Source organism: Pseudorca crassidens, chromosome 6 (assembly GCF_039906515.1).
Source record: "Pseudorca crassidens isolate mPseCra1 chromosome 6, mPseCra1.hap1, whole genome shotgun sequence".
Lineage (NCBI taxonomy): Eukaryota > Metazoa > Chordata > Mammalia > Artiodactyla > Delphinidae > Pseudorca > Pseudorca crassidens.
The window spans coordinates 3,114,166-3,126,599 of NC_090301.1; the positions used below are offsets into that span (position 1 = coordinate 3,114,166).

Here is a 12,434-nt window from a genome sequence, read left to right on the forward strand (position 1 = left end):
GCCTGTAGCCGTGTGTGTTTGGGGCCCTGGTGTCCCTCGTCATCCCTCCTAAGCAGAGCCCGGGTGGAGTCAAGTGATCCAGGCTGCCAGGCCATCGTGGGCGGAGCTCCAAGTGCAGCTCCAGGAACCAGGAGCATCGTGTTCCTGGGGCTGGTGCCACCTGCAGACTCTCAGAACAAAGACTCCATCGAGCACTGACCGGGGTCTCAGCAGCCATGAGGTTGGCCAGCGTGATGTGACGTCCTGCCCAGCATGCTTGACTTACCCAAGAAAGAGGGGCAGGTCTGCAAAACTGCTCCATCAGCTTTCTCCGTGCCTCTCTAAGGCCTTTAATATTTAAGTCATTCTCTTGACCCACCTCCATTGTCATTTTTGCATCACATTAATTAATTAATTTATTTTTAATTTTTGGCCGTGTTGGGTCTTTCTTTTTGAATGCGGGCTTTCTCTAGTTGCGGTGAGCGGCGGCTGCTCTTCATTGAGGTGCACGGGCTTCTCATCGTGGTGGCTTCTCTTGTTGTGAAGCACGGGCTCTAGGCGTGCAGGTTTCAGTAGTTGTGGCACGCGGGCTCAGTAGCTGTGGCTCGCGAGCTCTAGAGCGCAGGCTCAGTAGTTGTGGCTCACGAGCTTAGCTGCTCCACGGCATGTGGGATCTTCCTGTACCAGGGCTCGAACCCGTGTCCCCTGCATTGGCAGGTGGATTCTTAACAAATGCACCACCAGGGGAGTCCCTCTGCATCATTTTTATTTTTTTGTTATTTTTATTTTTTGCGGTACGCGGGCCTCTCACTGTTGTGGCCTCTCCCGTTGCAGAGCACAGGCTCCGGACACGCAGGCTCAGCGGCCATGGCTCATGGGCCCAGCCGCTCCGTGGCATGTGGGATCTTCCCGGATCAGGGCACGAACCCACGTCCCCTGCATCGGCAGGCGGACTCTCAACCACTGCGCCACCAGGGAAGCCCATAGTATCATTATTATTTGAATAATGCATTCCCTGATCCCCTTGAGGAAGGGCATCTTTTCATATACTTATCATACATTTGTCACATACCTTTTCATACATTTACTCATATATTTCCATTTACTTTCTCTGCATTCCTCATGCTCTGTAAACCATTCCAGGGCACAGAATAACATGGTAACACAAATCTGATCACAAAACACAAAATCATGACAAAAGGATTCCCCAGAGAAAAACTACAGCCCCACCTATGAATATATACGCAAGAACGCTAAAGAAAACAGAGGCATTTTGCGCATTAAATACGTTCCTGAAAATGTGTATATAGTCAAATTGTGCCAGCAGGTGCTATCGTGGAGTGAAATCATCTGGAAATGGGTAAAGGACCTGGGAGGTAATTTGCTCCAGAAGATTCCCGTGGGCAGTATCCAAGAAGAGGCTGGCCTCGAGGTAACCAGATACGCACAACACAAAAAGCAATATATGTGAGTTGAGACTCAGGTGCTGGTGAGTGGGTGATGCAAACGTTCAAAATGGATCTCGCAATATTCACAGGAAGCTTGAATCCCCTTGCTTCCCAAATTCTAAACACTTGTTTTAAGGAATAGAATAAGGACATGCACATCCGAGCATTATTTTTACACAGCAATAAGCAAAACAGACAAACCCCGCCTTTAGAAATTTATAAAGACTGTGTAGTCATTTTGTTAAATGACGTTTTAAAAATTTAAAACGTCATTTACAAAACTGTGTGGGCCCATTTTTTTTCTTTTTTTTTTTTTTTTTGGTTTATCTATCATCCATGTACTACCTAAATACAAATTAAAGTTTGGAAGACTGTATGCCAAAACGTATGTTAGAATTACCTGAATGGTAAGGATGAAGGCTTTTTATTTGCTTATTTTATTTTGTTTCTACAATGTACAGGTTATTTCTACTGATATAATAAAAGTTACTTATTATTGGCAAGACAATAAGAAATCGAGGGAAACTGCTAATACGTTAAACGCCTGACAATACAGGATTGGCTGATGAGGTTGCAATTCACTGTTATTATCGATAATTACAGTGAGTTAATTCAATAAGTACTTTTTGAGTGCCAACCGTGTGCGGGGCACTGCTTTAAACACTGGGAAGTTCTTTAGCTGTTCTGCGCTGTACATGTGACTAAGCCCTTAGTGAAAAAGATAAGGGACCGGAGTAAGAGAGAGAAGTAAAGACGGGTCCTGGGCTGGGCAGGTAGCAGGCGCTGCTGCTCAGCTGACAGGTCGCCTCCTGCCTTGGGTCCGCCCCCCCCCCACGCCCCGCCCCACTCCAGCCGCGGCCTCCGACTCGCGAGCGCCCCTAGCGGAGAGCCGAACACCTGGTGCAGGGTTTATTACCTTGTCCGCTAAGCCAGGCAACGCCAGCCAGGCACTGTCTGAACTGCGCCCCAGTTTTCTTTCCAGAGTCCCCCGCCCTCCACGGGGCCAAGTCAGGACCCAGCAAGTGGCAGCCAGGTGTCCCCCAGGCCGATAAACGGGCAGAAAAGGCCGCGGGCACAGGCCGCGTCTGAGCGGGTGCCTGTCCAGCCTGTTTCCTGATCCGTAAAATCATTTCCAGCTGTGCATGACCTTCTACAGCGCCAGGACTTGAAAGCTAGAAAGCAGTTATCTTTTTAAAATCACAAGGAAGGAAACTATGAACTAAGAAAGTCCCTCATCCAAACCCATCAACAGAAAATCACTGTTATATTGGTACCAGTTTTGGAAAAAAAATTTTTTTAATTGAAAATTGGGGATTGAGAAGAAAGAACGGTGATGGAAAGGAATGTTCCCGTCGGCAACCTTGGGTTTGGGCTGGGGGCTGGGGCCTATTAGGAGGTGCAGGCTGAACAAGGCAGCGGGAGGCCCGGGGGCGTGTCTGTGGCGCCCTGCTTGGCCCCTTCCTCCTGGGACAGGGGACTGAGCCCTACTCCTGGGCTACACAAACATTCCTCCCTCAGACACGCCACCTTATGTCCCCAAAGTTTAAGCACAGCTTGTTCCGGTTGGGGGTCAAGCTGTCATCCTTCCTCGGGGCACAGGAGGCTGAGAGGCAGGAAGACTTATTAACACCACTCTCCTTTCCATAAGCTCTGGGGAGAGGTGCGGTGGAAGGACCAAGAGGCCTCCCAGTTTCTTCCCCCAGGCAAGACGCGGAGGCTTCCTCCAACCTGGTGGGCCGCGGAGAGCCAGAGCACCTCGTGGGGCTGCAGGGGATGGATGGGGCCTCCCCAAGTGGGTCTCCGTCCTACGGTTTCCCGAAGGATCAGTCGTGAGGCTGCTGTGTGGGGACAGAGGAGGGCCAGGAGGGCTTGGGGAGGAAGGAGCACGAGTCCTGCAGAGGGGGGCCCACTTGTACTCGTGCCACCTGGAGTTGCAAACACCCAGTTGTGACCCACCTCTCCCTGTCGCCCTCTTGGAACCCTCAGTTCCTGACTGTTCTCCGTTCTCCTGAACCAAGGGAGGTGGCACAGGTGAGAGAACCGGGAGTCTGGGGGCCAGAGGGCTCCGGCTTCAAATCTTGGCTCCAGCACCCACGGTCAGGGATAGCTGGGCGTGTGTTGTCACCTTTCTGTGCCTCAGTCTCCTTATCTGCAAAATGGGCCTAACTTCCCAGTCTGATGGAGGCTAGGAGAGCAGAGATAAGTCGAGAGCATCCTTCATTCACCGCGGTGCTTCTCCCCGGCCTGGCCTGCTGTAGGTGGCTGGCTGGCATCTCTCACCCTCACCCTCGGGAAGCAGGCCCAGGCTGCCCTCACCCGCCCTCCTTCCCCACAGCTCACAGCAGGCTGATTCTGCAGGCATCTCTTTAACATTCTCTAACAGTCTTCCTCTTTTCCCTGCTCTCCTGATGGTTGACCTGGTTAACTCAAGAAAAACATCTGTACTTTTTCTTCCTCTCTCCTTAGCCCTTCATTTCTTTGTTCCATTTCTGGGCCCAAAAAAGAAAAGGAAGAAGAATTATTGTGCAGAAACACCGGCACCAGGCAAGAGGAGAACTGTCCATTTTTCAAAAAATGAGACAAGATGAAAAGTCTATGTTGCCAGACTGCCAATGCCCTCGAATGCACCGTCTCTGGGAACCTCTTAGGAATCACCACCGAGATCTTCCCCTGCCCCTGCAGCCTTGCTCCCTCCCAGAAAGAATGTGTAATGCATCTTAAAGCAGGTTTTTTATTTGATCTTGTGATATTTCTATAGCAATCACCTTGCTACAATGCTGTTTTCTGCTAATTTTCAGGGTGAATTACAGCCCTTTCGTTCCGTTGCAGCTTAAATTGGCTGCTGTAGGCCAAATGGAAAAGCTGACCGTCTCCTGAGTGGCAGTTCCACGGCTGGGGAAGCTGGGCCCTTGTTAGGGCTGAGTTGTGTCCCCCTCACCCCCAGTTCATGTGTTGAAGTCCTAACTCCCAGTTTTTCAGAATGTGACTATATTTGGAGATAGGGTCTTTATTTATTTATTTATTATTTATTTATTTCGTTGTGCCGGGTCTCAGTTGCGGCAGGCGGGCTCCTTAGTTGTGGCATGTGGGATCTAGTTCCCTGACCAGGGATCGAACCCGGGCCCCCTGCATTGGGAGCGCAGAGTCTTAACTACTGTGCCACCAGGGAAGTCCCGGAGATAGGACCTTTTTCTTTTTTTTTCTTTTTTAGATAAATTTATTTATTTATTTTTGGCTGCATTGGGTCTTCGTTGCTGCGTGCGGGCTTTCTCTAGTTGCGGCAAGCGGGAGCTACTCTTCATTGCGGTGCATGGGCTACTCATTGCGGTGGCTTCTCTTGTTGCGGAGCATGGGCTCTAGGCGCGTGGGCTTCAGCAGTTGCGGCACACAGTCTCAGTAGTTGTGGCACGTGGGCTCTAGAGCGCAGGCTCAGTAGTTGTGGCGCGTGGGCTTAGTTTCTCCACGGCATGTGGGATCTCCCCAGACCAGGGCTCGAACCTGTGACCCCTGCATTGGCAGGCGGATTCTTAACCACTGCGCCACCAGGGAAGTCCCCGGAGATGAGGTCTTTAAAGAGGTAATAAGGTGAAAAGAGGTCACTGGGGTAGGCCCTAATCCCATATCCCATATGACTGGTGTCCTCGTAAGAAGAGGAGATTAGGACACAGAGATGCACAGAGGGATGACCATGTGAAGATACGGGGCAAGATGGCCGTCTACGAGCCAAGGAGGGAGGCCTCACAAGAAACCCACCCCGATGACACCTTGATCTTGGATTTCCAGTCTCCAGAACCGTGAGAAAATAAATTTCTGTTGTTTAAGCGGCCCCACCTGTGGTCCTTCGCTACAGCTGACTAACACCTCTGCCTGCACCGCATGGGATGGACCCCAGGAGTGGGAGAGAATCCCCAAATGTCGCCACTTGAATTATCATGATTCTTGTCCCTTTACACACCTCCCGCCCTCTGCGCAGTGGGGCTGGGACCACACTGAGAGACAGAAATGGATGCCCAGGCAAGTGCATTCCGCAGCCACCAGGCCCCAGATCCTTCGTGAAAGTGCATCACCACGGCCAAGTGAAAGAGGGTTTATGCTGTGCTGGGCACAGCGCCAGGGGCTTTCTACAGCGACGCCCCAAAGCACCTACGGCCACCCCTTCACAGGTGAGGAAACAGGCCCGTGTTCACTGTGCAGAGCTGGGATTCGATTCGATCGCAGGCAGTTCGGTGCCGTCGCCTCTGTGCTACCCGTTTTTTCCTTCTTAATGTGGACTGTTTCTCGTAAGGAGAAGGTGCTAGGGTGAGAGGCTGAGTAGGCGCCTGGTGTGACCTTGGGCAGCCTGGGCAGGCGCTGGGATGGAGCTGCCATCACGATGATGGGCTGCACTGACCTGCAGGCGCCCCTGCCTGTCTCCGCCCCCACTCAGAAAACAGTCGGGGAGCGACCTGCCCGGCCTCCTGCGAGCGTGTCTGTTGGGAAGACGGCCCATTGGAGGGAAGGAGCTCCTGGGTAGCCACCACAGCCCAGGGACTGTGGCTGGGGGGCGCTAGCCAGGAGGGGTGCTTTTGAGGGCCATACGCAAACTATGCTTGAAGCTGCCATCACTCTGGTGTCCTCTCTCCCTGTAGCACATTTATGAAACCGAGTAAAGATGGGCAACCTCACGGCCCATCTCACCCTGTTCCCATGGAGAAGAAACCAAAGTCAGATCCAAGTTCAATTCCAAAAATAGCCTTGAGAAATACTGCAGATCCTTCCTAAATCTGTTTTACAAGGAACCAAAGGGCAGTTACGCTCATAAAAGAGAGAAAAGTTGTCTTAAAACCTCTTTCCTCTCACTCTCTCAAAGCCCCCAGCCTACTGCTTGTTCTCCACACCCCACCTCCACCCCTACCCCACAGACATACGGATCCTCTGGCCAGGAGCCTGCTCTTCGGTGTTTAAACACAGTCCGTGGGATGGGGCTGATGACGGATGACAGGCCATCAAGCCAACAAGCACATAAACTCACCAGAGGGATGAAGAAGCCGCTCAAAGCCACACAGGTGGACAGGGGTCCAGCCAGATCCCAGCGAGCTCGAGTCTAGCCCTGGGACCCCTGAGCACGGCTCTAAATGGCCTTCCATCCCAGCAACTAAACACGGCGGCTAGATCCAAACTGTAGCGCGTCGTTACCGTTTCTGTGAGTCGTGTTATACCGCCTTTTCCTGGTTAGATACAGCCTGGGGACGCACACTCTCTCACACAAACAATCATACACGTACCCCAAATGGAGATCATCTTGTTTCCTTGTTCTGTAATCTGCCCTTTCCAATTAACTCTATACTGTGAGAAAAATTTCCCATGTACTTAATTTTTCAAGTTTTTCACCATCATCTGGATTTAATCTACCTGAACAGCCATCTAGTGCGGGCACTCAAGACGGTTCCACTCACTCTCATATAAATAACCCTGGGGGCAGGTCATTCCACACAAGTCCTTTAGCACGTCTCTAATTATGACCTTGGAATACATTCCTAGGAAGGAAATTACTGGGAACAAACATTTCGAGACTTTGGGTACATATATCTAATCTGTCCTCCACGAAGACTGTGCTGATTTTCATATTTGATGCACGAGAGGGAATTTCATCTCCAGGAGACTCAGGGTTTTTCTCCGGAGGGAATCCACGTGTCCAGCCTGAGGCTCACTCTGATTCTGCTGGATCTTAGTTCTCTTGGCCCCAGGCTGTTGCACCCTCCCGAGCTGCCGTCTCCACCAGGGATGTCCTTTCTGTGAAGATGATCTCAGTTCAGAGCTGCTTCTTGGCTTGCAGGAAGCCCTGTCTCCAGAGCAACTGTATCCCTGGGAGCTCATTAATGTGAGCAATTTGGGAACAATACAAACCTGGCCAAGTCCACTTCCCAAATCCTTTCCCTTTGTTTTTTTGGGTTCTTTGACTTCCAACCAATTATTTTCTGGGGATTTCCATGACAAAGCTCTGGAGAAGGGGCCATTTACCTAGCTTGGGACACAAAGAAAGCTAGTTCATCTTATTTTTCAAATTAAAACTGTCCTCAGCTTCCCTGGCCAGCTTAGCGGAAATCTCTGTTGGCCTGTCAGGGAAGCCAAAGAAGGTTAGCTGCTTCCATGCGGCCCTCCAGGGGCCCACCTGCTCGGCTGGGCGCTCCTGGTGGGAAAACAGGAGGGTGATCGTTTGTGATGGTGTGTAATCCACCACTGTCCCTCTTTGACTTTACAGGCAGCCCCAGGGAAAGACTCACGAGAAGAGTGCAGAACACAGGTGGGCAGAGGGAGAGCAGTGCCCGGTGTGGTGATGTCACTTGTGCACATCACCCCTTGCCTCCCCGGCTCACCCTGGGCCTGAGCAGTGCCCCTCGGTGGGGAGGGCCCACAGCTCCCGCTTTCTTCCCTGACCCCACCCCACGGCGGACCCCTGAGCAGGGGGGCCCTGAGGAGCCCCACAGCTCCTGCCTGAGGTGGCCCTGGGGAGTCTGGCATCATCCCACGTGACCCTGGCAGGTGCTCATTCTGCTGCCAAGGTCGGACGCCTCATGCGGCTCTTGCCCCCTGCCCGCACCTCTTCAGAGGATGGGCGACTCACACGGCAATTCCAGGAACACTTCTCAAGGCATCTTAGAAACTCGTTTCCTGGAAAAGTCAACCATCTACTCAGTGACCCTCCAGGAGATAACGTGGGAGGGGCCCTCACAGCCCGGGGTGTGGGACGGAAGTGGTTGAGGGTGGCTTCTGCCCAGAGGACTAGGGCTGGGGGCCAGGACAGAGCTGCCAGAGGCCTCTGCTTACCTCACCCATGTGTGCACACACCCAGACATACACACATTCACGGACACACACACACGCAAAGACACACACCCAGACATATGCACTGCACGGACACACACACACATGCAAAGACACACACTCAGATGTACGCACATGCATGGACACACCCACCCACATGCAGACACACACCCAGACATACGCACGTGCACACACACACACATGCAAAGACACACACCCAGACATACACACATGCACACACGCATGCACGTGCACACACACACACACGCACGGAGTGGTCCCTGGCTCTCAAAGGCAAACCTGAAGCAGCTGTTAGAGTGGTCTGTCTGTGGGAGCAATGGCCTGTACCCTAGCCTTGGGGACAAGGCATTTTCTCAGGAGTTCCTGGGACACCCGGTCTCGTTCTATCACCTGATTGGCTGGGCTTTGGACACAGCCTCTGCAGCAGGTTATTAGATGTTGTCCCCTCTCATGGCCCAGACAAAGGGGAGGGCCGAGGTGGCACCAGCTCTTGAGTGTGCCGGATTGAACAGTGTCCCCCCCCCAAATTCATGCTCACGTGGAACCTCAGCATGTGACCTTCCTTGGAAATAGGGTCTTTGCAGATGTAATTAGTTAAGTTAAAAAGAGGTCATGCTGGATTAGGGTGGGCCCGACCCAATGTGACTGGTGACCTTATAAGAAGGGACGACACGAAGACACACAGACAGAAGGTGGCAAGGAGTGGTGGGACGCAGCTCGGAGCCGGGGAACACCGAGGAATGGCGACACGAGCAGAGGCTGGAAGAGGCGGGAGGGCCCTCCCCCGGAGCCCTGACAGGGCCTCGATCTCGGGACGTCTAGCCTCCAGAAAACTGTGAGGGAAAACACATTCTGTCGTTTTTAAGCCACCTGGCTTGCGATAATTTGTTAAAGGCAGGCCTAGGAAACTACAACTGTCCTTTGGTATCCTCGGGGGATGGGGTCCAGGACCCCCATACATACCCAAATCTGCAGAGGCTCAAGCCCCTTGCAACTGACCCTCTATCCGAGGGTGCAGAAGGGCTGAGTGTAAGAAGAAAGTCATTTGTGTTTGTTTGTATGTTTATTTATAATAAAATCTCAAACAAACTAATAATACAAAAATTCTGCTTTGGCTTATTAATTCTCATTAAGCACCTTATTCACTGGTGTTGGGTTCTTTGCCCTCAGCCCCGTGATGTGCAGATGCCTGACCACAAACCCGGACGGACGGAAAGCCCCTGGCGAGCAGAACCTGGCCTCCATGCCAGCCAAGACTGGTGACCTGACGAGGAACAGGGAAACCTGAATGCTCTCTGGGTCCTCCTAAACCTCTACAGCAGAACTATTTCACTTGAAGGAAAGTTCCAGATCAGGTGCACATATACTCAAATGTACTTACAAACACACATTCCAAAGTCCAACCTAAATGTTTAAAAATTACCCACAATAGCCAAGCTGTGCAAACAACCTATATGTCCATCAAGAGATGAAGGGATAAACAAAGTGTGGTCTATCCATACAGCGGAATATTACTCGGCCTTAAAAAGGAGGAAATCTTGTCATATGTGACAACATGGATGAACCTTGAAGACATTATGCTAAATGAGATAAGCCGGTCAAAGAAAGACAAATACTGCAGAACTCTATTTACAAGAGGTACCGAAAATAGTCAAGTTCATAGAATCAAAGAGTGGGAGGGTGGTTGCCATGGGCTGGGGGGAGACGGAAATGGGAGCTGCTAATCAAGGGGCACAGAATTTCAGGGAAGCAACATCAATCAGTTCTGGAGACCTGGTGCACGGCATCGTGCCGACAGTGAACAAGACGCCACTGAACGCCTGAAACCGTGCTGAGAGGGTAGAGACCGCACGCCATGTGTGCATACAACAACGCAACATCTAGCGAAACTCTATCTAGCAAAAAAGATTCTGTCTCACACAGGTGGCCAACGGGCACATGAAAAGAGGCTCAACGTCGCTAGTCATTAGAGAAATGCAAATCAAAACTACCTTGAGGTATCACCTCACACCTGTCAGAATGGCCATCATCAAAAAATCTACAGACAACAAATGCTGGAGAGGGTGTGGAGAAAAGGGAACCCTCCTGCACTGTTAGTGGGAATGTAAATTGATACAGCCACTATGGAGAACAGTATGGAGGTTCCTTAAAAACTACAAATAGAACTATCATACGACCCAGCAATCCCACTACTGGGCATATACCCTGAGAAAACCATAATTCAAAAAGAGTCATGTACCAAAATGTTCATTGCAGCTCTATTAACAATAGCCAGGACATGGAAGCAACCTCAATGTCCACTGACAGATGAATGGATAAAGAAGATGTGGTGCATATATACAAGGGAATATTACTCAGCCACAAGAAAGAATGAAATAATGCCATTTGCAGCAACATGGAGGGACCTAGATATTAGCATACTAAGTGAAATAAGCCATATAGACAAAGACAAATATCATATGACAGCACTTATATGTGGAATCTAAAAAAAATTATACAAATGAACTTATTTGCAAGACGGAAACAGACTCACAGACATGGAAAACAAACTTATGGTTACCAAAGGGGAAGGGGGGGTATAAATTAGGAGTCTGGGATTAGCAGATACAAACTACTATATATAAAATAGGTAAACAAGGTCTTACCGTATAGCACCGAGAACTATATTCAATATCTTGTAATAACCTATAATGGAAAACAATGTGAAAAAGAATATATATACATATTTATAACTGAATCACTTTGCTATACACCAGAAGCACAACATTGTAAATCAACTATACTTCAATAAAAAAAAATTTTGTCTCTAAAGACAAGACCCAATTTTTGTGTACTTTAAAACATATTTAATAAACCTGAAAAATACTTAAAAATGATCAATCACTGTTCTCTTCCGTTAGCTTGGATAATTTTAAAATAATGATATTGTTTAGCGTTAGTGACACGGGCTGTAAAACGTTTTAATACTAACAGCTACCATTGAGCGCGCAGCGTGTGCCTGCGCCCTGCGCGGGTAGTTTCTGAGGAGGAGCGTGACAGGCCCTCCATCACCGGCAGTGGGGCTGCCCCACGGCCCCCTGCCAGCCCAGCTACCCATCAGGCCTTTATCTGCAGGCCACACTCCACGAGGCCCTTCGCGAGAGCGGGGAGCGGGCGGGTCAAGGCAGGCCTGCTAGCCGGGGCTCCGGGCCGCGGGCTTTGGCGCAGGGACCCCCATGGCTTCCCCGACCCTCCTGAGACCCTCCTGGCATCTAGAACCTTCCCCAGCTCATAGGTGCCGTGCCAACAACCGCCTCACCAGAATCCCATGCGGGCGGAAACCTGGGGCTACGACATTTTACTTAATTAACGCATCCCCCTTCGAGGGAGACCCCATTACCCTCCCCACTTTATGGACGAGGAGGTGCGGGCACAGAGCCATGGGGGGGGACAGTAGGAAGGCTGTCGCGTGGCTGAGCTTGGCCTTTTCTGTCGGGTTTAACACCATTAGTCTTCATAGGCTATGATGGCAGGAAATACACTTCCAAAGGTTTGAAAACAGGTACCCAACTGTTTTTCCGGAACACGCGACATTCTGACTTCATGAAATTAGGGGACAGCTTTCAGAGCAGACCTTTCAGACGAGAGCGCTCGGAAAACACATTCTTCCGATAAAACCGTCCTCTGCCTCGTAGGGACCAGCTCCCCTCAGTCCGTTTTCTTTCAAGTGAAAACGGTCATACGGGGCTACATATTGAAATGTGAGAAACAAGTGGCCTGCTGTCCCGCAGAAGGTTACTTTCCTTGGTCAAAACTGGAAAATCTCATTAACCTGCCGTCGGTGGTGCAGAAGAGAGTGGCCACTTAGGAAGACCTGAGGCAGGAGACGCCTTTCCACCAAGGACGACCCCGACCCCACCCCACGCACCTCCGGCCAGCAAAGCACGTGGGGAGGGACGGCCCGGTCCCTGAAGACGCCACAGTCGGAAAACTGACTCTGGAAGGACCCCTTGCTCAGCGCTGGGCCTTGGGCCGTGCGGCCTGCGGGCGAGGGCCTGCGGGGTTCGGGGGTCAGTGGTCAGGGGTCGGGCGCGCCCCGCGGTGCCGAAGGGGAGGAGTCCCCGCGAATCACCGCGAGCGGCCGGACTTGCAGGAGGGAAGCAGGGGCCGCGGTTCCGAAGCGCCGCCTCCGGCAAACGCACG

The 12,434-nt window shown here is 51.2% G+C and overlaps 1 protein-coding gene across 2 annotated transcripts in view; it reads right to left on the bottom strand.

The window, feature by feature from the left end:
* Positions 1–2,290: 2,290 nt before the first annotated feature.
* The window catches only part of RAMP1 (receptor activity modifying protein 1), a 59,267-nt gene continuing 49,123 nt past the window's right edge, over positions 2,291–12,434 (bottom strand). Inside the window, exons 3-4 of one of the 2 annotated variants that reach the window (XM_067740073.1) lie at positions 10,898–10,937; positions 2,291–4,994 (exon numbers count right to left, since the gene is read on the bottom strand). In XM_067740073.1, the coding sequence (XP_067596174.1) occupies positions 4,857–4,994; positions 10,898–10,937 (178 nt within the window). In that variant the 3' untranslated portion in view covers positions 2,291–4,856. Of the gene's footprint in view, positions 4,995–6,780; positions 7,200–10,897; positions 10,938–12,434 lie in introns of those variants that run through there. The other variant, XM_067740072.1, reaches the window with a different exon arrangement.